Source organism: Melanotaenia boesemani, chromosome 17 (genome assembly GCF_017639745.1).
Source record: "Melanotaenia boesemani isolate fMelBoe1 chromosome 17, fMelBoe1.pri, whole genome shotgun sequence".
Classification (NCBI taxonomy): Eukaryota; Metazoa; Chordata; class Actinopteri; order Atheriniformes; family Melanotaeniidae; genus Melanotaenia; species Melanotaenia boesemani.
The window spans coordinates 22,989,506-23,012,755 of NC_055698.1; the positions used below are offsets into that span (position 1 = coordinate 22,989,506).

The 23,250-nt window shown below is 39.6% G+C and overlaps 4 protein-coding genes across 6 annotated transcripts; 3 read left to right on the forward strand and 1 right to left on the reverse strand.

Annotated features, from left to right (window-relative positions):
• The first annotated feature begins 370 nt into the window (after nucleotides 1-370).
• Nucleotides 371-21,855, forward strand: LOC121656825. 2 transcript variants are annotated; one of them, XR_006013475.1, is made up of 3 exons: nucleotides 371-933; nucleotides 1,602-2,499; nucleotides 21,843-21,855. XR_006013475.1 is itself a non-coding variant. In XM_042011991.1 (3 exons), exons 1-2 carry the CDS (start codon nucleotides 415-417, stop codon nucleotides 2,106-2,108), a joined length of 1,026 nt encoding a protein of 341 aa, XP_041867925.1. In that variant the 5' UTR covers nucleotides 371-414; the 3' UTR covers nucleotides 2,109-2,136; nucleotides 8,638-8,690. The 2 variants fall into 2 exon arrangements, 1 of the variants encoding a protein (XP_041867925.1); XM_042011991.1 differs by lacking the exon at nucleotides 21,843-21,855 and adding an exon at nucleotides 8,638-8,690 and having other exon boundaries at nucleotides 1,602-2,136.
• Nucleotides 5,762-14,653, forward strand: LOC121656814 (gastrula zinc finger protein XlCGF8.2DB-like). 2 transcript variants are annotated; one of them, XR_006013474.1, is made up of 4 exons: nucleotides 5,762-6,182; nucleotides 8,362-10,077; nucleotides 10,288-12,194; nucleotides 13,192-14,653. XR_006013474.1 is itself a non-coding variant. In XM_042011975.1 (2 exons), the coding sequence occupies exons 1-2, from the start codon at nucleotides 12,137-12,139 to the stop codon at nucleotides 14,187-14,189; spliced, it is 1,056 nt and encodes a 351-aa protein (XP_041867909.1). In that variant the 5' UTR covers nucleotides 10,522-12,136; the 3' UTR covers nucleotides 14,190-14,653. The 2 variants fall into 2 exon arrangements, 1 of the variants encoding a protein (XP_041867909.1); XM_042011975.1 differs by lacking the exons at nucleotides 5,762-6,182; nucleotides 8,362-10,077 and having other exon boundaries at nucleotides 10,522-12,194.
• Nucleotides 17,260-19,869, forward strand: LOC121656827 (zinc finger protein 271-like). Its single transcript, XM_042011993.1, has 2 exons — nucleotides 17,260-17,641; nucleotides 17,945-19,869. Exons 1-2 carry the CDS (start codon nucleotides 17,560-17,562, stop codon nucleotides 18,772-18,774), a joined length of 912 nt encoding a protein of 303 aa, XP_041867927.1. The 5' UTR covers nucleotides 17,260-17,559; the 3' UTR covers nucleotides 18,775-19,869.
• On the reverse strand, nucleotides 20,316-23,250 carry LOC121656820 (zinc finger protein 425-like). The gene is made up of 2 exons (XM_042011985.1): nucleotides 22,929-23,250; nucleotides 20,316-22,189 (listed from the first exon to the last, which is right to left on the reverse strand). The coding sequence occupies exons 1-2, from the start codon at nucleotides 23,248-23,250 to the stop codon at nucleotides 20,802-20,804; spliced, it is 1,710 nt and encodes a 569-aa protein (XP_041867919.1). The 3' UTR covers nucleotides 20,316-20,801.

Genomic DNA, 23,250 nt, shown 5'->3' on the forward strand with positions numbered 1-23,250 from the left:
AAATGGCTTTAAAAACCATTGGTTTATTCAATTTTTTTATGTTGTACAATGAGCATTTAGTACAGCCAGAGCTGCAGCTGAAAGAATGCTGTTTTATTTGCTGAAAATGTTAATCTACAACACAACTGTAATTAATGTCAGATCTATACAGCCTACAACAATATAAAATTTTGTCCATTATAGCTTAAATTTGGTGATTTCAATAGTTAAACACGCCACTGTTTTGTTTCACACAAACAAATGCTGCTGTGATCAAGGAGAGTCATCCTGATCTGCAGAACTGGAGTGGCGTTGTAATACATATGCCAGGCCTGTAGGTGGCCTGTAGAGAAAAAACACCAATACAGAATAAGATACGGAGCATGCGCATTAAGTCGTCCAACACCACCCCTCCCTCCCCCCTCGAGGAAAAAGATGGCGGGTATTCAAGCTAAAAGGGAGACACTTGTGTGGACTGATGACGAAGTAGAACTGCTGCTTCGGGTCACACTTGACTACAAGACGACCAAACTGCAGGAGAATGTTAACTGGGAGTCCTGCCAGTCCAAATATAGCGATATAATGGACGCATTTCTGGCGCAGTATCCGAGGCATCCGACCAACAAGGATTTCCCTCACGAAGTTAACACCATAACAAAAGCCCAGGTAACCGCCAAGGTAAAGAACATACGAAGCAAATTCAGACTGGCAGTGGAAACTGGTCGTCGGTGTGGCCAAGGGCGTGTGGTGCTCTTGTTTTTCGAGCTCTTAGAAGAGATTTGGGGTAAGTCGTTTGCCACGCGCTCCATCGACGCTGGTTTTGAGACTGGGGACCTGGAAGAAACGTCTTCCATGCAAAGTTCATCCCCGACTTTGGAGCTTTCTACCGATTCGCCACACTCCATCGAATCACGCAGTAGTCTGCCTTCAAACCAGCGCAAGGATGTGTTCCAGGTAAGTTAATTTATTCAAGCTTAACGAGCTTGCTAATGTAATTGTACAATACCTTTTGAGCATAGTTAATTCAGCTGACTTTTTCACTCATCTAGTTAACAATAATCGGGCCTAAACTGCTTTAGAGACGGGGTTATTCCGACCAAAATGATGCTGTACAAATATGTGAACTAGCAGTCGCACACACTAGTGTTGCACAGTGTGTGGAAGAGTTGTATAGGATTTCACTATACGACAGGTGTATCTAATGAAGTGGCTGAGTGTACTTGAATCGGTTTTGCAGTCTCCTATAATAAAATAAGTTGCTGGTATCAGGATTTTCCATTTCCTTCCATTAAGTTTCTTTGCCCTGGCGTGAAAGTCCGTATGATTTTGTTCTTTGTGGCTTTCTTTAGAACAGGGCTGACTTTGGGCCACAGTCCTACAGGTTTTCAGTGTATCCCTGCTCCAACACATGACTCAAATTTATGTCATTGTGCAGAACTTAATAGGCTGTTAGAGCCATTTAATTTGAGTAAGGTGTGTTGAAGCAGGGATACTTTTAAAACCTGCTGGACTACAACCCTTGTGGGACCGAATTGAGTAGCCCTGCTTTAGAACATAATTCACAACATAGTCTTATCTTGATTTGGGTTATAATAATGTTATTTTGCTCTGGTCTATTCAAGGCAAAGCTGACCACCCACAGAAGTGACCGGCCGAAGAGAAAACTTCCAACTGACCCTGCAGTGCAGGAAGACCTAAGAATAAAAAAGAAAATGTTGGAGATAATGGAGGAATCGGCCAGACGCAACGCAGACAACATGCAGCAGATAAATAGGAACATTGCCAACATTACAAGCATTATTCAGGAAGGTTTTTCTCTGATGAGGCAATTACTTGTCCAACCTCCCAGCACATACCCCCACAGTACCAGCAGTGGATATGGACAATGCAACGGACACTCACCAGCATTCATACATAAAAGCCCACCCCTTACTACACCAGCCAGTCTGGGCCAAGAGGACCTAAAACAACCTCATATTAAAGAGGAACATGTGGAAAATGACATCACAGAATTTACAGCAAGTTCTGCCATTGTGAAAAGTGAAGATGATGACAAAAATCCTCAGTCTTCAGAAGTCAGTCACATTCTGACTGATGTGGACAGAGACTCTATGGTAAAACTAGAATGAGATTCAGATCTGCATTTATAATCAGATGCAAGACAAAAGTATTGCAAATGGTTTTAAATAATGGTGCAGAAGCCTAAATTTTTAATTTCACTCAATGCATCATCTACTTTCTCTTTGTTTCTTCGATCACCCTGTCCACTTCCATCACATCTATATTGGAGGAGGAAAACGTGTGACACAGGGCTCTTCAGCTCCAGTCCTCAACAGCTACTGTCCTGCAGGTTAAAGACACTTCCGTACTCCAGAACACCAGATTCATATGAAATGGATCTAAGAGCTTGTCAGCCTCTGCACAGTGACCCATTAATTTGAGTCAAGTATTTTGAAGCAAGAAAACATCTAAAGCCTGCAGCACAGTGGCCCTTGGAGGCCTTAGTTAAAGATTTTTTCTGTTTAGTCTTGAAGCTCTTTTTTTAGAGGCTGACAACCACTAATCACTGGACGTGATTTTCTGTTACAGCACCTGCCCTCCATCTTTCACTACATCTTTCATTTCTGTAATGTTCTGGGAGCCATGATGTGTCTGATGTACTTGTCTAAATAGATTTAATGATGTACTGTTTCTTTATGAATGTTAAGATTATTTTATTTACTGTTACCAGAATGTGCTAGCTGGTGGCAAACTATATGAGTAACGCTGAGTCAGAGTGTGCAGTTTGATGAAAAGCAGACCATATTTGTGAGTTGTTGAAAGTTGCTGCTGTGATTAAATTGAATCCAGAGTGTTGGAGAAAAGACAGCTAACTGGTGGAAGAACCAAGCTGTACGAGTGGAGTAAAAGTAAAGTGAAAGGATGAAGGCTCCAAAGATGCTAGAATACCATTCTGCAGTATTAAATTCATACATTTTAGCTTATTTACTTTTACCTCTTGCATGTCAGAGATTGCATGTGAGGGTCTATTCTTCTATGAAATTATTCAGTAAAACAAAATTAGTGTTATATGAAATAATGTGATTAAGAAAACCAAAATCTTTTTTTGTGGGTGTAGTATAAATTCGCAATTCAGAAGAGCAGTTTTTCAAGCCAAGGACCCCCAAGGGGGTGCAGAGATGGAGCAGTGACCATTATTTCTCCCATCGGATTGGTGTGTACTGTGACCTTGCATATAACTGTTAACTTTGTTTAGCTCAGTAAGATACACTGCACAAAAAAATAAAACACAATCATTACCATATAAATCAGTCACACTTTTGCAATATTGGTCTGTCCAGTTAGGAAGTAACATTAATTGTGAATCAATTTCACCTGCTGTTGCACAAATGGACCAGACAACAGGAGGAAGTGAAAAGCAGTCTGCAAAGCAAACCCTATAAATAAATGTTCCTGCAGGTGGTCCACACACCATTTCCCTGTCTGCATCTGTTCTGGCTGATTTTTGGTCATGTTTGCATTTTGCCAGTGCCCTCACCACTAGAAGTAACATGTTGCCCAGGTAGTGCAGCTCATCAGGGATGGCACATCAATCCGCTCTCTGGCCAAGAAGGTTTGCTGTTTCCCAGCACAGTGTGAAGCACATGGAGTACGTTCCAGGGAAAGGGCCAGTATACCAGGAGATGTGGAGGAGGCTGTAGGAGGGCAACAACCCAGCAGCAGGACCGCTATTTACTCTGTGCAAGGAGGAAATAGAGGAGCACTGCAAGAGCCCTACAAAATGACCTCCAGCTGGCCAGTAATGTGTATGTTTCTGCTCAAACTGTCAGAAACACTCCATGAGGGTGGTATGAGGGCCTTACGTCCACCAGTGCAGCCTGTGCTCACCGCCCAACACTGTGTACTCCATCTGGCATTTGCTAGAGAACACCAGGATTGGGAAATTGGCCAAAGGTGCTATGCGCTCTTCACAGATGAGAACGGGTTCATATTGAGCACATATAAGTGACGTGAGAGAGTCTGAAGATGCTGTGGAGAACATGCAACATCATGCAGCATGATGTTCAACGAGACGTAGTGGTTCAGCGAAGATTTTGGAAGGCATATTCTTGGAGGGTCACACTGACCTCCATGTGCTAGCCAGCTTTACCCTGACTGAGTGGCTGAAGTGTGTCAGCAGTTCCTGCATGACAAAAGCATTGATGCTATGGATTGGCCTACCAGTCCACCACCTCTGGGACATCCTGTTTCTTTCCATCCACTACCACCACGTCGTACCACAGACTGTCCTGGGATAGACTGATGCCCTGATCCAGGTCTGAGAGGGGATCTTTCAGGAGAACATTCGTTGTCTCATTAGAAGCATGCCCAGATGTTGTAGAGAGTGCATACAGGCACATGGAGGTCACACACACACCAAACTCATTTTGAGTTGTCTTGAGTTGGATGCACTACATTGGATGTTCAACCGATATCCAATATGCCAATATTTCACAACTCATTTGGCCGATACACAATACAAATCAACCCCCTAAAAGAACAAACAAAAAACAAAACAAAAAACCCTAATTGCAGAGATGATCTCGTTTCCTCTGTTGTGAAACAGAATACAGTATTATTTGCATTAGCTTGCATTTTGTACATGTCCACTTGAATCATGACAACTGTTTTTAAACAAAACAAGATATGTGGTTATGTTCTCCCAGCACCTGTAATTTTATCAGTTAATTACATGGGTGGAATGCCCGATTATTAGCCAATACTGATATCGTGGGGATTACATTTTGCATCTCTAGTCTTGAGTTTCAGCCTGTGATCTGATCTTTGCACTTTTATTTTGAGGATGATTCTGAATCCAGACCTCCATGTGTTAATGATTTCGAATTCCATTGTTCATTGTTATTTTGTTCTCAACTCAGTCCACTATGTAACCAATAAAGATTTCCAACACTATTATTCATAATAGATCTAAGGTGTGTTGTTTAAGTGTTCCCTTTATTATTATAAGCAGTGTATTTGAGTTTTGTGCCCCAGACATATACTGCAGCAGCTCTGAGCTTTTGGAGATGTAAAAACTTCTAGAAATGACTTTTACTTCAAGGACCTTGAATCTCAGAGTGGTACAGTGGCACAGTGTCTTCTCCCTCAGTAACACAGAGAACAGAGAAGAAACATATTTGCAAAGCACTCTTCTGGACTATATTGACTCCTTTCATGGCCAAGTCCATGACATCTGACAATTCAGCACTTTAATCTTTGGAAATAAGTGACTCCCTGTTTACCATGCAGTGCATCCAAATTACATAAAGCTGCATCCTTTACAAGCGCGATTAGTCCACTTTTAAAAATCTCCACACAGCACAATACATTTTAATCACATTGGTAATTCCATAACATTTTTCCTTGTAGGTACGGTAGGTAAATCCAAACTTCATATAATTATCTGTATGTTTCAGCTTTTTTCTAGTTTGTGTGTACTCTTTTCAGTTGCAGATACTGCTGCATTTTCACCTGTGGTTTTTGAGATTTTTTTTCTTTTTACCTGACTCAACAAAACTTTCCATTTTCGCTCATCAATGTCCATTATATACACACACACACACATATATATATATATATATATATATATATATATATATATATATATATATATATATATATATATATATATATATATATATATAAAGTAACACTTTGAAAATTGAAAAATTACACTACAAGAAATCAGCATTGCAGCTCTTATACTGAAGGCTGATTAGACCACCACACCATCTCTGCCCACTAACCCAACAAGTTAATTTCTCGTAGCAGTTGCTGCTATGAAAACACACTCCAGCATCCTTCTTTTGTTGTGTATTACATCTCTTCTGATCGAAACCTTGTATCTCATGCGCCATACTGAAGCACCTTAACGGACTCTGCTGCCATGGAATATGTTAAGTTAAATAACCGGCTAGACAGCTCTCAGCGTTAGCTTAGCATGCTAGTTAGAGGCGCAGGAAGTCATCAACGCTTCGAGTCAGGGCGTCAGTTTGATGTAGAGAAGGTTGTTGTATGACGGAATTTATGGAGAACAAGTTACTGCTGGGACTGTGTGAAAATGTCTGAAATCCAGATGGTGAGCGGGTTGGAGGACAGACAGCTAACTGTAGTAGAAGAACCAGGCAGTCCAAGTGGAGAGCAGCTAGTCTCTCAGCTTGGTGGTGAGCATATTCTTCTATTTAATCATCTCCTTATCATTTAACAAAGAACAAGTCTGAAATTGATCATTTTCATAAACTATAATTCTAACAGGATTTTGCCTCTAAAACGTGTACATGAAAAAAAATATGAATGCGCACCAACAGCTGTATGTGCCATACTCAGCAATGAGAGTGCAACAAGGGTCAATATAGAAGGTTTAATAGTCGAGGGCAGTTTAGCCTAGAGGTATATGAGATGGACTATGATCATAACACCTGTCAGCTGTTTCAGACAGTACAGCTGTAGAGGTATCTGAGCATGTTATTAGTAGATATACCAAACTTCCATAGCCTCCTCAGGAAGTACAGCCTCTGCTAAGCCTTAACCAACTCTGTAGTGATAAGTGTACCAAATGACCGTTGGCCAATTAGGTCTCCTTTTTCATGTCCTGTATCATCTCTTTTGTCTTGTCTGTGTTGAGAGTGAGGTTGTCCTCACGCCATGACACACAGTGCCCACTTATGTCCTTTAGACCACGATATGTGCAAGATTTGCTGGGTGTCTTGGTATCCATTAAACCTATATCTATCAAAAATGACAAAACAACAGTGACAGTTATTTACAAATGTTATGTACAAATGATGATGCTTGACTTTTCTTTCCACGTTTCTTATTGGCCAAATAATAATGACAAGTAACAAAAGTTGCTTTAGCTTCCAGTTTGCGCCACATTCATTTTAAAACTGTATTGTTACATTTCCTTAAACACTGTTGTGTTTGATGAGACTTTATGGATGTGTTTTCATCCACACAGTTGCCACTAAATAGTAGAAATATACAATAAACATTTACAGTCATAACTTGATTGTTTTCTCAGTCTCAACATGCAAAATATCAATAATGCAAAGATATTTTGACTTAAAACGGTACACCGCATGCATAGGTGTATTAATAAGGGCTGCATTACAATGACAAAGATCTGCTTTTGTGCATATACTATTAACACCTACTTTGCACAGGTGTAGAAATGACATATAACTCTTGTTCACATCCTTGACATTTTTTCACATAAAGGTTTTACCATAAAGACGGAAAAAAGACGTTCTTGTTAAACTGCTGCTGTTCTTCCTCAGTAATACAAATTCAATCGTGCATCGCTGAGTGCTAGCTGGCGTTTTGCAGTCAGCTGAGTGAAGACGTCACCTCATTGGTTTTGAATGACAAGTTCCACAATGCTGGCTTGATCTGAACTCTGCAACAAGGGTGCATCAGTCCTAGTCTGAAAAGGAATTTGTGAAAAGCTTTACAAGAAATTGCACATTACATACCCTTGTGCAGCTCTAATCAAGATGGCGACTCAAATTTATAGAGGCCATTGGGTCCATTTTAAATGGTATTGTTCTGTTGTAGCAATTAAAAAAATATTGATAACCAGTGAATATATAATAAAAGCAGACTTCCCATTGTGAATTCTTCAGCTGGAATGAAAGTACATGTCTATAATGTGTAAATGTCTTACATGACTAATCATAATGACTCAGATCTGGGAATGATCTGGAATGATTAGTGCCAAATATGGTATCATATTTTCAATGTGCCCAAACTAAATCAGGCAAAAGCAAAGAACTAGATTGAAAGAGTTGCGATACAGAAGGGGGACAGTAAAAACATGTAACAGTAACATATGATCTGTGTTATCAATGCATTAAGGAATTTTTAAAGGAGAAAATGATGGGATCATTGCTAACTTTCTAGCATGTATTTTACTAAATAGTAAGCAACTGATAGTTTATATTCAGTTCAGCTCCACATCTTCTTGGCTGTGCTCATTTAGCAGCACTCTTTTCTGTCAACAGTGGCAACGATGGAGCTGGGGCTCCCTCTGCTGGACATGTCACAGTCTTATTTAAATTCATAAGCTGATTTGGCTCTGTGGCTACCTCTTGCCAGCTCAACGTCTATTTGTTAAAATTGAGGGGGCCAATATACCATGTATTCAACAGCACATTAATTTATAAGACATTATAAAGAAGAGTATAATTATTCTTCTCCACCAGAACTCGTTATCATGACTGACTGAAACAGCACATTTAGACTAAACTTAAATCAAGATGTATAACTGCAAGTTTCTATTAATTGTCAGACTAAGTTATGTGACTTCATCGAACCTCATAAAGTGTGTTTGTGTGTTCCCTGCAGATGTCCAGCAGCTCTTGGTGATCAAAAAGGAGATTCCTCCTGAGCAGCAGAACTCGAGTCCCAGTCTGGACCATGAGGATTTAAAACCCGCAGACATTAAAGAGGAACTGGAGGAGGCTGATATCACAGAGTTTATATTCAGTCCTGTCCTCATAAAGGGTGAAGAGGATGAGGAGAAACCTCAGTCCTCACAGCTTAATCGTAGCCAGACTGAGGACAACAAAGACTCAGTGGGAGAACCAGAAGCAGATCCAGATCAAGGTTCAGATTCAGACACTGAAGACAAGACTTCAGAGTCTTCAGAGACTGACGTCAGTGATGGGAACTGGGAAGAAAGCAGTGAACCTCTGTCAAGTTTAAACTCTATCAAGCTCAGTAAAGCTCCTGCAGATGATGCAAGATGTGATACTAATGCAAAGTTACACAAATGTACTGAATGTAGTAAATCATTTGAATACAGGTCACGTTTGTTAAAACACATGAGAATCCACACGGGCGAAAAACCTTTCAGCTGCTCTGTCTGTAAAGCAGCATTTACATGGAAACACTCCTTTGTGCAACACATGAGAATCCACACAGGAGAAAAACCTTTCAGCTGCTCCACCTGTGGTCGATGTTTCAGAAGAAGGGAAGGTTTGACTCGTCACGTGAGATCTCACACTGGTGGAAAACCTTACAACTGTGCTGTCTGTAACGAAGCTTTTACATGGAAACATGATCTAGTGGAACACACAAAAATACACACAACGGAAACGTTCAGCTGCTCTGTTTGTAAGGAAGATTTTATATCAAAACACAATTTAGTGCAACACATGACAGTCCATACAGGAGAGAAACGTTTCAGCTGCTCTGTTTGTGAGGCAGCTTTTACACGCAAACACTCTTTTGTGCAGCACATGAGAATCCACACAGGGGAGAAGCCGTTCGGCTGCACCACCTGTGGTCAAAGCTTCAGCAGAAAAAAACACCTAACTCGTCACATGAGATCTCACACAGGAGGAAAACCATTCAGCTGCTCCATCTGTGATGAGTCTTATACATGGAAACAGGATTTGGTGGAGCACACAAAAACTCACATAAGAAAAACCTTCAGTTGCTCTGTTTGTAAAGCAGATTTTACATCAAAACACAATTTAGTACTACACATGAGAACCCACACAGGAGAGAATCCTTTCAGCTGCTTTGTTTGTCAGGCAGCTTTTAAGGTTAAAACCAATTTAGTGAAGCACATAAGAATCCACACTAAAGAAAAACGTTTCAACTGTTCCGTGTGCAAGGCAGGTTTTAGATCGAAACACAATTTAGTGCAACATATGAGAATCCACACCGGAGAAAAACCTTTCAGCTGCTCCATCTGCCATAGAGGCTTCAGCAGGAGGGAAGGTGTAACCCGTCACATGAGATGTCACACTGGAGAAAAACCTTATACGTGCTCAGTCTGTAAGGCAACTTTTAAATGGAGTAATGCTTTTGCTGAACACGCAAGAATCCACACAGGAGAAAAACCTTTTAGCTGCTATGTTTGTACGGCTGCTTTTAGAAAAAGAAACAGTTTATTGCAACACATGAGAATCCACACAGAAGATAAACCTTTCTGCTGCTCTGTTTGTGGAGTCGCTTTTAGAAGGAAACAGGATTTGGTGTATCACACTAAAGTCCATAGCAAAATCAATTTCAGATGCTCCACTTGTAAGGTAGCTTTTAAGAGGAAGGACAGTTTAGAGCAGGCATGTCAAACTGGTCCAGCAAAGGGCCGTGTGGCTGCAGGTTTTTGTTCCAGCCAGCCAAGAGCACACAGTTTGACCAATCAGCTGTCTGAAGACTGAGATCAGTTGATTGAATCAATCAAATCTGGTGTGCTGCTGCTTGGTTGGAACAAAAACCTGCAGCCACACGGCCCTTTGCTGGACCAGTTTGACATGCCTGGTTTAGAGCGTCACAAGAGAACTCACGCAGGGGAAAGATCTTTCATTTGCTCTTTTTGTAAGGTGGCATTTAGAAGCAGGAATAATTTAAAGACACATATAGGAGTTCACAGTGGAGAGAAATCGTATAGCTGCACAGGGTGCACCAAAAACTTTACTCAGCTGTCTGAGGTCAAAGTGCATCAGCAGCACTGTCCAAAAAGCTGCAGTGAGTCCAGCTGAGTTTACTGCTACTACTAATGGAAACAAAGGTAACGTGATTGCTACCCTCTTAATTAATCCTAATCATTCTGCAGCAAGCTGCACAGTCAAAACAGTCATTCATTAGATCACCCACATATGAGCCCGTGTAAGATATGAAAACAGGATTCAGTTCAGGACTAATTTTTGGAACATAATTAAAAATATTACAGAAGAGAGTATTTTGCTTATTGACACAGAAATCATGCTGCTTTATGAATATTTGCAAGTTTCAAATTCATGTCAAGAATGTGATTTAAAAAAGTTAAGATTTGTTTTTAAAGAACAATATGATGGAGAAAAAAATGTAGTTCTGAAAAACATGAGGAGATAACCCTACTTGTCAAAACTGATCAATTTGTCACTATTAATTTTTATTAGGTAGGTTCAGGTTGGGGGATTGTTGAGGCCAGCGATCTGATGCACACTGCCTGCCACTTGGAACCTGTCAAGCAAACATGTAGAGTCGAAATTGAATATTGGTACCTCCAATGAGCTTTTCCTCTACAGTAGAGGCAAATATTAGTCTTTCTGTCCTGGAAGGTCTTCATGTTAACCAGTTTATTCATGTTTTTTTTTTCTTTTTTGCATTTGCATTTGCATTTGCATTTGCACTTAAAGATCCATTCAAAGTTCATGTAATTTTTATGGACTACTGTTTGTGTTTGGAAGTAATGAAGGTGTGTCCCTTTTTTAAACTTAAACAGTTCTTACCATAAACATTGTTGTAAAGACATGTATTCCACACACCAGTAGCACATCTGATGGTCTCAAAAGTGTAAGTATGCAAGAAGTTAGGTTGATTAACTTTAGGTGTAAAATCAGCCAACTATTGCTGAACATGTAGGAACTCCTTTAAGACAAGACTGTTGTAAAAATAAATGTGGCTCTTTAAATAATCTTCAATATGAAGTATATTAATGTTTTAGTATTTTTTTCTAACAGTGTGATTCCCATATATGCGAGAGTATTTGCATGTCTTCAGTATTGCTGAACAATATAGGAAACAGTAAAAATAAAGCAAAACCTACAAGATTCAGTTATCTCAGTGTGTTCAATAAGAGGATTGGAAAAACCTAATCACACCTTATTGTGCTCAATAAGGTGTGATTTTTTTGTACTGTTATATCTTTTGATATTGCAAAGGGAATAACTACAAAAAAATTCCTGTTCTTTCAATTCCTCCAGCTGCATGGAAGTGGTGGTTCCGTTATAGAGCTTTTATTTTTTATTTCCAACGGGAAGTGTCACCTACTAGCCAGCGGAAGTAGTTTACTGGTAGCAACATCTGCTACATGAACAGTACTATTTTGTTTGTTTGTTTTTCTTCTTCTTCTTTTTATCTTTTAGTGTGCTTAACCTCCAAACTGAGTGAGCTCTCAGAGTCGCTGGACTGGGTCAACATGTCTTGACCGATTATGCGTTGTACATTTAGTTTCTAAATTTATTTTCTTGACTCTGCTGCACACAGCAGCAAAGCTACAGGGTTTGGCTTAGCATGTTAGCTGGAGGCAGGCTGATGGGGACGGGACCGAGCAAACCAGAGTGACTGGAGTGTGATGGAGAGCAGACTACAAGAGGAAAATGTTGCTGTGATAGCAGTGTGAAAAATGTCTGAAGTCCAGAAGCAGATACCGAGTTCTACAAATGAATCAGCCACCAGTTTCGGTAACCATGTTTTTTTTTAATTATAAATAATTGAAGTTTGAAAATGTCAATTTGGTGTTAGTATAGTTATAGTTAACAAATATACATCTTAGATAAAGGGAACACTTAGAAGGTTTTTGTCTTGAGTTGATATTGACAGGAAAACAATCTAAAGAAGTTATGAGATGTTTGTAACTGTAAGGAAAAATTAAAAATAGAAAAAATAAAATGACATATTACAAATTGATTATTTGGGGCTCACATGGTCCAGTCCTAATTAGCTGCAAACCTGGGTTGAAACAACTTTCTGGAACAATTTAGAAGGTGGCAATATAATCAGTTATAGTTATCTTTATTTTTCCCCCCTCGCTTAAATATCTTTACAACAAAACCAACTAAAAAGACTACAAATACTGTTCAACAAAAGTATTAATAAAATAAAACAAGTTGGGCCTTTAAAACAAGTAAAACAAAGCCTAATTAAAATGCATGTAAATCATCATTCATCAGATAATTGAGATGATGGTCTGATCTGGAAATACCTGTTAGGAATCTGGGTTACAACATGCATAGTTGACCTTGTTTGGCAGTAGAGGCTGTTTTAAAGCTAAAGGGCTTTTGTGCACCAGACTTACACGAAGAACCAGTTGTTACAAAGGGACCCCTGCTCTGTCTCCTCATGATACCAACATTTTGGCAAAAATATGTATGCACTAGAACACACTGGGGACAACATCCAAATGACAAATGGCACTTAAGATCTATGCCAACACAAAATATCAAATATTTGCAGTGCAGGTTAGAACAGTAGTTTATACGTTATTCAGTTACAAATTGTTTATATTTTGTTGTCAGAGAACAAATTAAATTTAAAATAGGAAGTGAAACATGGTCCATTAAACGTATATCTTTATCAAAAGTCCCAGATTTATGAATGTGATGACTAAATACTATAAAGTTGTGTCTCTGATGACTGTTTAGTGTAAACTACTTTCCATAATGTTTTGGTTTCCTGCAGACATCCAGCAGTGTTCGCTGATCAAAGAGGAGCATCCTCCTGAGGAGCAGAACTGTAGTCCCAGTACCGACCACGAGGACTCAAAGCTCCAATACATAAAACAAGAGGATGAGGAGGCCGACATCATCAAGTTCACGTTCATTCCTGCCTCTGTGAAGAGTGAAGAAGATGACGAGGAACCTCAGTCCTCACAGTTTTGTCATAACCAAACAGAGGAGAACAGATTCGGTGTGGAAGAACGAGATCGAGATCAATGCTTAGAATCTGACACTCAAAACAAGGTGTCCGAGTCCTCAGAGACAGATGTCAGTGATGGAGGCTGGGGGGAAAGTGGTGCACTTCAGTCTGTTTTAAACACTGGTGATGTTACCTGTAACACTGGCAAGAAATTACACATCTGTAGTGACTGTGGTAAAACATTCAGCCGAAGGGGACGTCTTATTGGGCACAAGAGAATCCACACCGGAGAAAAACCATACAGCTGCTCTGTCTGTAATGCAGCTTTCACATGGAAAAACGCTTATGTGGAACACACCAGGATTCACACAGGAGAACGACCTTTCAGCTGCTCGGTCTGTAATGCAACTTTTAAAAGGAAATATACTTTGGTACAACACTTGAGGACACACACAGGAGAGAAACCTTTCAGCTGCTCAGTCTGTGGGCAAAGCTACAGACACAGCGTGGGTCTAAGCCGTCATATGAGAAGTCATACAGGAGAAAAACCCTACACCTGCTCCTTCTGTGAAGCAACATTTAAATGGAAAAATGCTTTTGTGGAACACACAAGAATCCACACAGGAGAAAAACCTTTCAGCTGCACCCTCTGTGAGGCAGCTTTTAGAAGGAAACAGGATTTTGTCAACCATACAAGAGTCCACAGTGGAGAAAAGGCTTTTAGCTGTTCAGTTTGTGGTCAAGGTTTCAGTAAAACCATATATTTAACTTCTCATATGAGATGTCACGAAGGACAAGATCATTTCACTTGCACTGTCTGAAAGTTTGTTTTTAAAAGAAGCTACAATTTGGTCAAACTCATGAGATGCCACACAAGAGAACAAAGTTACAGCTGCAGTGGCTGAAGTTGATGTGAGTACAGTTGTAAAAGTCATAAAAACAACTTTAGAAAAAGATATTAAAGCAGGACTGAGGTTTTATGAGTTCATGTTTGTACATACACAGCAAATTATATTACCAAGGACCATTTACCATGTTTATCATCTAAGTTAATTGTACATAGTTATAAACTGTGATATTCTGTGACAGAAATGAAATTGCAAAAGATCTGATGTGAAATACATTTGAATTGTATCTTATGTTATATTAGATGTGCCATTTGTAAGGTGTTATTTGAAAGGAAAGATGGTTTAACCCGTTAAAGCCTGACCCATTAAAAAGTGGTAAGAAAGGTCCAATTTTTGAAATATGAGGTCTTTATTTGGCCCTTCAACAAAATGTAACAAATAATTAACATTTTTTGGTGGGGATATCTACCATTTATTACCATGTGATTTATTAAAAATAGTATAATATGGTTTTCTGCTTCTGGGTATCTATTAGGGGACAGAAGACAAGTATCACATTGTGTCCAACAGGATTTTGAGCAAAGTTTATACCAGAAATTGAAGCAAAATGTCTCAGAAACTGTATGTGACAAATATGTCACCTCAGGTTCTTATGGGTTAAAATGTCACGATATTCCACACAGGTGCAAGACCATTTAGCTTCTCTGTGAGATATCATTTTAAAGCAGAAACAATCTAAGGGCATATATTATATGCCACACTGGAGAGAAACCATATGGCTGCAACAAGCAATTTAGTCAGCTGTCAGGTATCAGAGCACATAGCAGTACTGTTCAGGCAGATGCAGGAGAAAAAAAGCCTCATTTATGCTGTAACCTAAATATGCACATGGACAAAGTCTTCTGTTTGTCTTCTGCATCCTTTATAGGGATATTTTGGTCCATTTTCAGTGTTTGCTGATGTGTAACAAAATAGAAGCTGAGCAGTACCACCACAAACTGTGGGGGCTTTGTTGGGCAGTTTAGCTCACATGTGACCAGCAAATGGAACAAAGAAAAACAAGACGCAGCGTATTTAATGGCTACAGACCATCACCATCTATTGAGTTGCCACTATAGTGCCCCTTTTTGAGAATAACATGATCTCTCAAGACAACTTTAATGACCCCAAAAGGGCAATTCATTTAAAGTTCACCCACATCCACATCACACATTGACAATCTGTCAAGAAACAATGTTTTGTGTCAGCTCCAGCAGTCCAAAGAAATAAAAAAGAATAAGACCAGAATAAGTGAAAAAGATAAAAGTCCAGGGTAAACATCCCAGTTAATTAAAACAACTGTTTCCTTCACTGTTGCCATGTTTGCTATTGTCTGAAACAAATGTAACTCAGAAGTGAGCTCTGCACTGCCCTCTAGTGGATATGTTGCCACAACCACGACAATATAAAAGCAGCATGGGAGAATGTGTCTAGTAATCCTTGACATTAGACACTGACATACCTATTTACGTACATAAAGGGAGCATAAATGAAGCTTAAGCTAAATTTGCTGTTGCTATTGTCCAACATGAAACAAACTGATTCTTTTCTTCACAGTGTCGGAGGGAGAGAAAACTTAAAAGTGTCTTCTCTAAAATATATCTATACTATAAACTGTTGGAAATAAATGTTATTGTAACAGTGCAATTTTGTTTAATTTCTTCAACTTTATTTTTTAATAACTTTAAGGCTTGAGATACCTGTGTTTAATAGATCTTAAAACTAACACAAAACAAATTGGAAATACTCCCAGGCTGAGAGCAAATACATGTAAGAGATGTGAACTTCAACATTAGAACAGCCAGACATCTACCTCTGTTCCCTCTGCATTGCATAATTTCATGTCCACATGGTGGTGGTGTGGTATTGGCCTGTTAATGGAACTATGATCTAAATCTGATGTTTACTTGGAGAATTTAATTAACATTTTAATGTTAGTTTATACTAACATTAAGGTTAGAATATTTGGCTCATTACACTTACAGTGATAACATTGCAAATTTTAATTCCATTTAATTTCTAGGTTGTAGAAAGGACTGAGACAGTTTTTTTTAAACTGTATATTAGTTATTCGCTTGTTCTCACCTTACATTATGTTTTAAAAACCTTTTCCCCTGTTTAACATATCTAATATTGAAACTAGAGATTACTTTTTGATTAGAGGCAACAAATCATATTTTACTGCAAAATACTCAAGGACACAGGAGCGTATGGTCAACTCAGTGACTGCGAAACAAACACAAATCATCACATTTTTCTAGGGCCAACTTTGCCTCTTAGCACTGTTTAAGTTTGCAAAGTTGGATCTTTGCAACAACATTCACATGTTAGAGACTACACGTCAATGGTATCTCTAAAGACAAATTCTATGAAGGGATATAGTATATTATTAAAAATATTGGGCATCCCTCAAAATCAACTGATTCAGGTGCTGCAAGTAAAAACCTGGATGAGTGAGTTTGGTGTGGTGGAACTTGACTGACCTGAGTCTGACCCAACAGAACACATCTGGGATGAGTTAGAGTCAGTATTAAAAGTCAGGCCTTCTTTTTCAACACCAGAACATCAGTACCTGAACTTACAAATGTGCTTCTGGAAGATTAGTAAAAAGAAAATTGTATGAAACAAACTTCTTAACCTTGTGCATAGCCTTTTTGGAAGAGTTGAAGCTGTTAAATCTCTGATTAAGAATGGGATGTCATTAAAGTGAAAGCGTGCACATATATTCATATTCTGAATAAGAATTTCAGTGCTTCATTGTCCTGAATGAGTTGTGCTTCTTATTCTTTAGTAGTTTTGTCCTTTTTTATGGTTACCCCTTGGTTTGTTGTTTTTATGTATTGTTTGCTCTTTGTTCTTTTCTTTTTTGTTGTTTTTTCCTTTTCTTTAGTTGTTAAAATACGTCTTTTGCTTTAACTGAATTTGAAAGAAGAAGAAGAAGATGAAGAAGAAGAAGAAGAAGAAGAAGAAGAAGAAGAAGAAGAAGAAGAAGAAGAATCTCGCTGTCCTGCCGGATGTGATTAAGTCGCTGTAGTAACTGTAACGTTTCCATCTGTCACATTGTGTTATTTCCATGCTTACATGTCTACTTCTCTCGTGTCCTTGAAATCGAGCCTAAATAGACTTTGCGTTTTCTCTAATTCTTTCTAATTCTTTTCCGTTTATTGTTCTGTCGGTCTTAAGGCGATTAACGTTAGCTTAGCATGCTAGCTGGAAGCAGATTGACGGGGAAGGTAATGAGCAACGAGCGAGACTGACTATTTGATGGAGTCCAGACGGTATTTGTAACAGAGACTAGGTGAAAATGTCTGAAGTCCAAAATCAGATAGCACTGGAGGAGCAGCGGCAGAGTCCACCTGGAAAGCGGCCATATTTACAATTTCACGGTAATGACGCTCTGTAATACGTTTACTTGTAAAACTTTTCATATTTTACTTGTCGAGAGTAGTGGAGCAGGATGACAAAAGCATATTCCATAGTTACTGAATCTACAAATGAAGATGCTGCACAACAAGAAATACATCATGAGTTGATTATGTCTTGAATCCTGGAAACAAAGCTTGTGGAAATAATTATTTTATTATTCAGTGTTTCCAACTTGTCATCTATTTCTGGGGGCATGGGAAATTTTTATCAGAGAATAAACACATGATGAAATTGTGTCTGCATTGTGTTTGTGTTTCCTGCAGATGTCCAGCAACAACTGTCAGTGATCAAAGAAGGAATTCCTTCTGAGCAGCACAACTCCAGTCCCAGTTTGGACCAGGAGGACCCTCAACACCTACAAATTAAAGAGGAACCAGAGGAGGCAATTATTACTAAGTTATTCAGTCTTGTTCCTGTAAAGAGTGAAGATGAAGAAGAGAAATCCCTGTCTTTAGAGTTTCATCGGAGCCAGACTGAGAAGAACAGTGTATCTGTGGGAGACCCAGAAACAGATCCTGAATACCCAAGAAGACACATGAAAAGTCACACTGAGGGAAAACCTGACAGCTGCTCTGTTTGTAGTAAAAGTTTAAGATGGAAAACATGTTTAGAGGAGCACACAAGGACCCACATGGAGCAGAGACCTTTCAGCTGCTCTGTCTGTGATCTAAGCTTCAGTCAAGGTGCTTGTCTGAGACGTCATATGAAAATTCACATGGGAGAAAAACCTTTCAGGTGCTCTTTCTGTGAGGTAACCTGCACAACAAAATACTCTTTACTGGAACACATGAAAATACACACAGGAGAGAAGCCATTCAGCTGTGATGGATGCAGTAAAAAATTTGCTTGGCTGTCAGGGGCCAAAGCACACCAGAAGCGTTGTCCAGCAGTGACCAGCAGGGCAAGGTGTCTTAATATTGTTGTCATTCCAACCCTTCAAAAGACTCAATCTGAACCACTCAATTCCCTAAAAAACCCAACAGTTAACCATCCAGTTGAGACCCACTCTGCAACAGCAGTTGCAGGACCCAACAGTTGTAATGTCTCTGCTTCTTCAAAACTATCCTTTCCTGTTATATTCTTTCTTTCCTAATATCCACTCTTTGTGAGTAAGCTAACTAAAATAGAATAGAACTTTATTGTCATTGCAACAAGTGCAACGAAATTACAAACTGTTGACTGTTTGCATGTTTAAGCCAGGAGAACCTAAAACATGAACTACCTGAGATTTTTTTTCATAGATTTTTAAGTTCTTTTCACTAAGGTCTAAGGAACAGGACATAATGCAGATTAAGTAAGATGAAGCTTGTCATTCCTCCCTGGAAGTATGGGCCAGAGTGTTTACACCATCCCCAGACCTGCCTGCAATCTGTTGAATAAAAATGTGCTTTGGCTATATTAACTCAATTTTTATTTGTTTAAGTTGTTTTAATTTATGCCATAGAATCACAGAGACTACTCCAGAGTGTAAGTTGTAAAACCTTAAATGGAAAAAAAGACTTTATATAAAACTAGAAGCTAATATATTAATTACCGTGGATTCTTCGGCTCTCCATTTCCCGCCAATTGTAAAACCAACTTTAACAAAGTTAAACTTTTTCACAGGAATAAATAAAAACGTGGATTATGCAAACAGACCTTTAGAAGTGCTTCTGAACTTAAAACTAGACATGAAAGACACCAGTAAGCCCATTATTACTACTGCCATCACAAAATCAGAATATAGAAGGACAGAAAAACAGTGAACATCTACAGGTATCCCTGCAATTAGCAGGTGAGAAGGAAGGTACACCCTGGACAGGTTAGTCTATTGCAAGGCCGACATAGAGACAGCCAATCACGTTGAAACTCACTCTTAGGAAGAGTTTAGAGTGACCAATTAACCTAACATGCATGTCCTTGAACGGTGGGATGAAGCTAGAGTATCAGGGGAGTACTCTGGCATGAGGAGAACATGCAAACTCCACACTGTAAAGCCCCCATTTGAACCTGTCTCCAGCCAAAGCGCAAACCAGTGACCTTCTTGTTGTGAGGCCGTGGTGCCAACCACAACACCACCATGCTGCCATAATCTACTTTTGTCACTTCTGTACATTTTCACCATTGCTTTGAGTGCCATCTGTGTTGCATTCTGGTTTATAATTGTCTTTCTTTCTGCTAATTAAAGATTTTTCCTTTTAAGGTTTTGGTGTTTTATTCTACTTCAGACACTAAATTTTTAACTAAATAACATTAACTTGTTCTCTTTACATAACTGTAGGAGAAAAACAGTTGTCTTATACAGCTATAAAAAAAAAAGAAAGTTTTAAAAGACTGTGTTAGTATTTCCCATAACATGTATGACAAACTGGAAAACACAAACTGTCCTTTAAACACATTAGAGTCCTCTTTCCCATCTGGAAACAAACATACAAGCAGCACATGGAGGCAGACATGGAGGCTGCAGTGACCTCTAGTGGTATTTTAGGGATGCTGCATTGGAATTGCAGCTGAACAAAATAATCAGCAGTCCCACAAGAAAACACGTAGATATCCATGTGTCCACAACAGAGTAGCTGCACAATAAAAAAAAGCCCAGAAATTGTGAGATGGTAGCATTTGACATTTTTTTGTCATTTTAGTCTTCAGGCAACGTGATGCAAACCCGTAAGACATTTCTCAACATTTAAGCCTAGACATAAGTTTTTATTCCAACCACTAGTCGTATTTATACAGTGTATTTCGTTACGCTTAGCTCCAGCTAACTGCAGCTTACAACAAATAGAAAAATCCTTGGACAAAACCATGAACATGTTACAGTTGTGCTATACGATTTTTTGACTGTTTCGAGTAACACTATGTAAACGTGATATTTGTAAGACAAATGCAGAAATGCAACAAATTTTAAGCCTTTATTGTCAGACTGACACATTTTGTAATGTAGACCAATGTATCTTTTACACATTCTTGTGTGTGCGTATCCATTAGATTAATTTGAAAGCAGCTCAAGTTTATGCACATTCACAGAATTTGCGATCAATAAACGAGAACCATACTTTATGTGTACACACAGTATGAGGAATAAAACCAAACAGATGCGTTTGGACATCCAAGACTTACACTGGAAAGTCACAGCATGTATCAATGAACCTCTGAGGTATGGTGGTCATCGCTGCTGCTCCCTCTGTCACACCTGTGCTGCTTAAGCTGTTTACGCCAACAGAAGCTTTGATCACACATGCTACACCTAAAGCGTTTCTCCCCTGTGTGAACGACCATGTGCTGCCCCATGTTTCCCCGTTCTCTGAATTGCTTTCCACAAACTGTGCAGCTGAACGGCTTCTCTCCTGTGTGACATCTGAAGTGCCGCAGCAGCGTGTCCTTGAGGCTGAACACTTTCCCACATTGAGAACAGGGGAAGTGCTTCTTAGCTTGACGGCCTTCACTACTGACAGGAAGTGGGAGAGAGCTGCAGTCTAAATGAAGTTTCATTTGGTTGTGATGTGGCTGCGAGGACTTATCGTCGACGCACTGATGGACTCTGAGCTGATGAGGCCAATTAAACACCTTATTACAAATACTGCAGCTCAGTCTTTTCTCTTTTGGATGAGTTGCCATGTGTCTATGCAGCTGTGTTCTCCAGGGAAAGCTACGGTTGCAAATTGAGCAGCTGAAAGATTTTTCTTCTGAATGACATTGCAGGTGTTCCCGCAGGCGAGGCTTTTGTGCCAATGTTTTACTGCAGTCAGGGGAACTAAATGACTTCCTGTCATTATTTAATCCCACATCATTTACAAGGACGTCGGTCTGAGCTGCAGGAGTATGCGAAGCCTTATCTTCAGTACCTGTTTGTAAATATCCATCTGGATCAGCTGGTTCTGCTCTTTCCATCTGTTCAGCTGCTGCTCTGTTGACACAGTGGTGGTTTTTGAGCTGATAAAGCCAATTAAATCTCTGGTCACAAGTGCTGCAGCCAAACAGTTTCTCTCCTGTGTGACGAGCCATGTGATGCCTCAGATGCACCTTCTGTACAAATCTTTTATTGCAAAACGAGCAGCTGAATGGCTTTTCTCCTGTGTGGATTCTCATGTGAGTCTTTAGATTTGAGTTTTGGCTGAATCTTTTACCACACGCAGAGCAGCAGAATGGCCTGTCACTCCAACCATGGCCTTTATTTTTCAGGAGGTTTGAACCTGACTGAGGTTTCCAGGAGGACCTCTGCTCATGTTTTGTTGTTGCCTCAGCTTCTGAAGAATCTGGGGTTTTATCCTTTGTACCTGATGTTATGCAGTCCTCTGCTTCCACACTCTGGCTGTCATAATACAGTGAGTACTGAGTTTTCTCATCATCTTCTTCACTTTTCACAGAAACAGGACCAAACTCTGTGAATCCAACTTCCAGCAAAGCTTGAAGCTGCTCATGTTCTTCTTTAATCTGTGGACATTCTGTGTCCTTCTGGTCCAGCCTGGAGGCCCTGTCCTCCTGCTCAGGAGGAATCTCTTCTTTCCTCACAATAAATCTGTAGACATCTAAAGGTAAAAGTAAAAAGGAGACATGCATTAAACTCTGAGATAACTTTCTGACAATGATGCCACTGGAGTATTTGGTGGTTTATAATACCAGTGTAACATAATCTGATTAATCCTGGGCCCACATTTTAGTAACTGCATAAAATGATATAATTTAGGTCTGGCCTATTAGAGTGTAATTTACAAGTTATCACAGACTGAAAAGGTCACAAGATCTAAAAACTGTTTCAGTTTACCCTTTGCAAATCATGAATGAATTTACAATATTCCAAGGTAATCCTTTCGTTCATTTAAAGCAGTTTGACTGTCACTATCAACTCCTTTTATGGCTAGATTAAAACTATCAATACATGACTCCTCCTTTATCTAACTACAATATCTGTCAGAAACAGAGCCTGAGATTTTCATTGGCATAACTTTACAAACAGAATTAATTCAAATATTTTAAATGCACAATATTCTGTTACAATAAAAGATAATCAACCAAACACACATTTCCTTACTTTTTGTGCTAACTTAATATTAATAAGACATCAAAATTTAAAGAGTCCATTATTTTGAATAGCAGTCGTACCCGACTTCCGGTCTCTATGTGAACATCAGCGTCGCCGCCAACTAAAGGTCAGTTGTTTAGCAGAGACTGAAAACGGCTTGCTTCCAGCCCTTCAGTTTAACCTCAGCTTCATGTAATTAAAACTGAGAGAGCGGACTTTGGCTCAGAGGAAACGGAGACACTGACCTGCTCCGCTTCTCTCGGGCTCCACACGAACCTCCTGCAGGCTGCGCTGGCGCTCTATCTCCTCCCCGTATTCCGCGATGGCTTCTTCAAACAATCCGAAGATCTCCTCCGCAGCTGCAGTCAGCCGCTGATTTACCAGTGCCCTCAACACCTGCACCTTTGACATCTTCGCCCTAGAGATGTGTTGTCCGCAGCCACCTTTTCCTGCTTCTCCAGTAGCTTCTCCCGCTACGTCACACGGCGGCAGAAACACCTCCCTTCCCACGCTGTTCCGAGCTTCCCTGTTCACCAAGCCAGACGAACCTACAGTGGTTTCTACCAT